General features: G+C 56.4%; 1 protein-coding gene across 1 annotated transcript in view; it reads right to left on the bottom strand.

The window, feature by feature from the left end:
- Window positions 1–663: 663 nt before the first annotated feature.
- Window positions 664–1,487, bottom strand: part of EMH_0077160 (uncharacterized protein) — a gene marked incomplete at both ends in the record, with an annotated part of 1,656 nt that continues 832 nt past the window's right edge. The window contains 2 exons of the mRNA XM_013499823.1: window positions 664–870; window positions 998–1,164. Of these exons, the coding sequence (XP_013355277.1) occupies window positions 664–870; window positions 998–1,164 (374 nt within the window). The remainder of the gene's footprint in view (window positions 871–997; window positions 1,165–1,487) is intronic.

Below are 1,487 nucleotides of genomic sequence, written 5' to 3'. Positions count from 1 at the left end.
GAGACAAAGACGCGAGAGAGCCATAGCAGAGAAAAAGAGACAACAAGGAGACGGCAGAGATATCCACCCCAAAATGCTTTGGCTCGATCTATCCGCATTCGTTCCCAGGAGCTGCAATAAAGCTCCCAGTGCTTCGAGTTGTGAGCTCGAAGACTGCGCAGTTGTTGCTGCTGCTGCTGCTGCTGCTGCTGCTGCTGCTGCTGCTGCTGGTGGTTGTGTTGCTGCAGCAGCAGCAACCGAAGCCGCAGCAGCAGCAGCAGCAGAGAGAGGAGAGAGATATTATAAACTCTAAGAGGCCCTACTCGGCCGGTAGTACCTTTCTTATAAAGAAAGTCCTTGTGGGTGCTCTGCTGCTGCTGCTGCTGCTCTGCTCTCTGCTGCATCTACTTATTCACGGATATATATAAACAGCCAAACCACAAGGGCTAATAAAATATGAAGCAGCAAAAAAACGCTGTGGTGTCGCTGTGGGTTGTTGCTGCTGCTGTTGCAGCTGACGCTGTTATGGCAGTTGCTGCAGTAGACGCTGTTGCTGGTTCTTGCTGCTGCAGATGCTCTTGCTGCTGATGTTGCAGTAGGCGCTGCTGCTGCTGCATGAGATGCTGCTGCTGCAGTACGCGCGCTGCTGCTGCTGCCGTAGACGCTGCCTTGCCGTTGCGGTGTTTATAAATTTGCTGCTGCCTGCCCTATGTGCTCCTGGGACTGCTGCTGCTCCTGCGGTCGCTGCCTGGCCTTTGCTTCGTCGCTTAGGGTTTGTTGTTGCTGCTGCTGCTTCCGCTGGGGTGTATACGCAGACACCCCACAAGATGCTTCTTCCCGTGACAAATCACCATCGCCCCAGCGGGGGCGCACACGTCGCTGTAGTGCTTCCTGCAGCTGCAGCAGCAGCAGCAGCAGCAGCAGCAGCAGCAGCAGGAACCATGCATCAGGGATATGCGGCTGCTCACACGGTAGGAGACAACAACATGGACTGCAAGCAACGTTGCAGTTCACACACCTTTGTGTCTCCTTCCGTTGCTGCTGCCGCTGCCGGTCCTGCTGCTGCTGCTGCTGCTGCCTGCGCTGCTGCTGCTGCAGCATGCAGCTTGTCTAGCTGCTGCCGCTGCTGCAAAAAGGAAGCAGCTTTGGGGCTGGCATGAAACTGAGGAAGAGGCGGGTTTAAGGCTGAAGCAGGAGCAGCAGCAGCAGCTGCTGCTGCTGCTGCTACTGTGCCCAATCTCGCCGTTGCTGTTCTTCTGGTTTATCTCATCATCGCTGCCACACTTTGCCGCGCTGCTGCTGCTGCTGCAGCTGCAGCTGTTGCTGCTGCTGTAGCTGCAGCTGTTGCTGCTGCTGTAGCTGTTACTGATATTCTCGCTGTTGCTGCTGCTGCTGTTGTTTTTTTTTCGCTGTTGGTGCTGCCTGCAGCAGCTGCTACCGCCGCTGCAGGTGACAGGGGATTACGGCAGAGACGAGGCTGGCTGGAGAGGAGTGGGGCTGCTGCGTGC

Source organism: Eimeria mitis, genomic scaffold, assembly GCF_000499745.2.
Source record: "Eimeria mitis Houghton genomic scaffold, Emh_scaff4711, whole genome shotgun sequence".
NCBI classification, from domain to species: Eukaryota; Apicomplexa; class Conoidasida; order Eucoccidiorida; family Eimeriidae; genus Eimeria; species Eimeria mitis.
The sequence above is the reverse complement of the archived record's forward strand: the minus strand, read 5'-3'. Positions and strand labels throughout refer to the sequence as shown.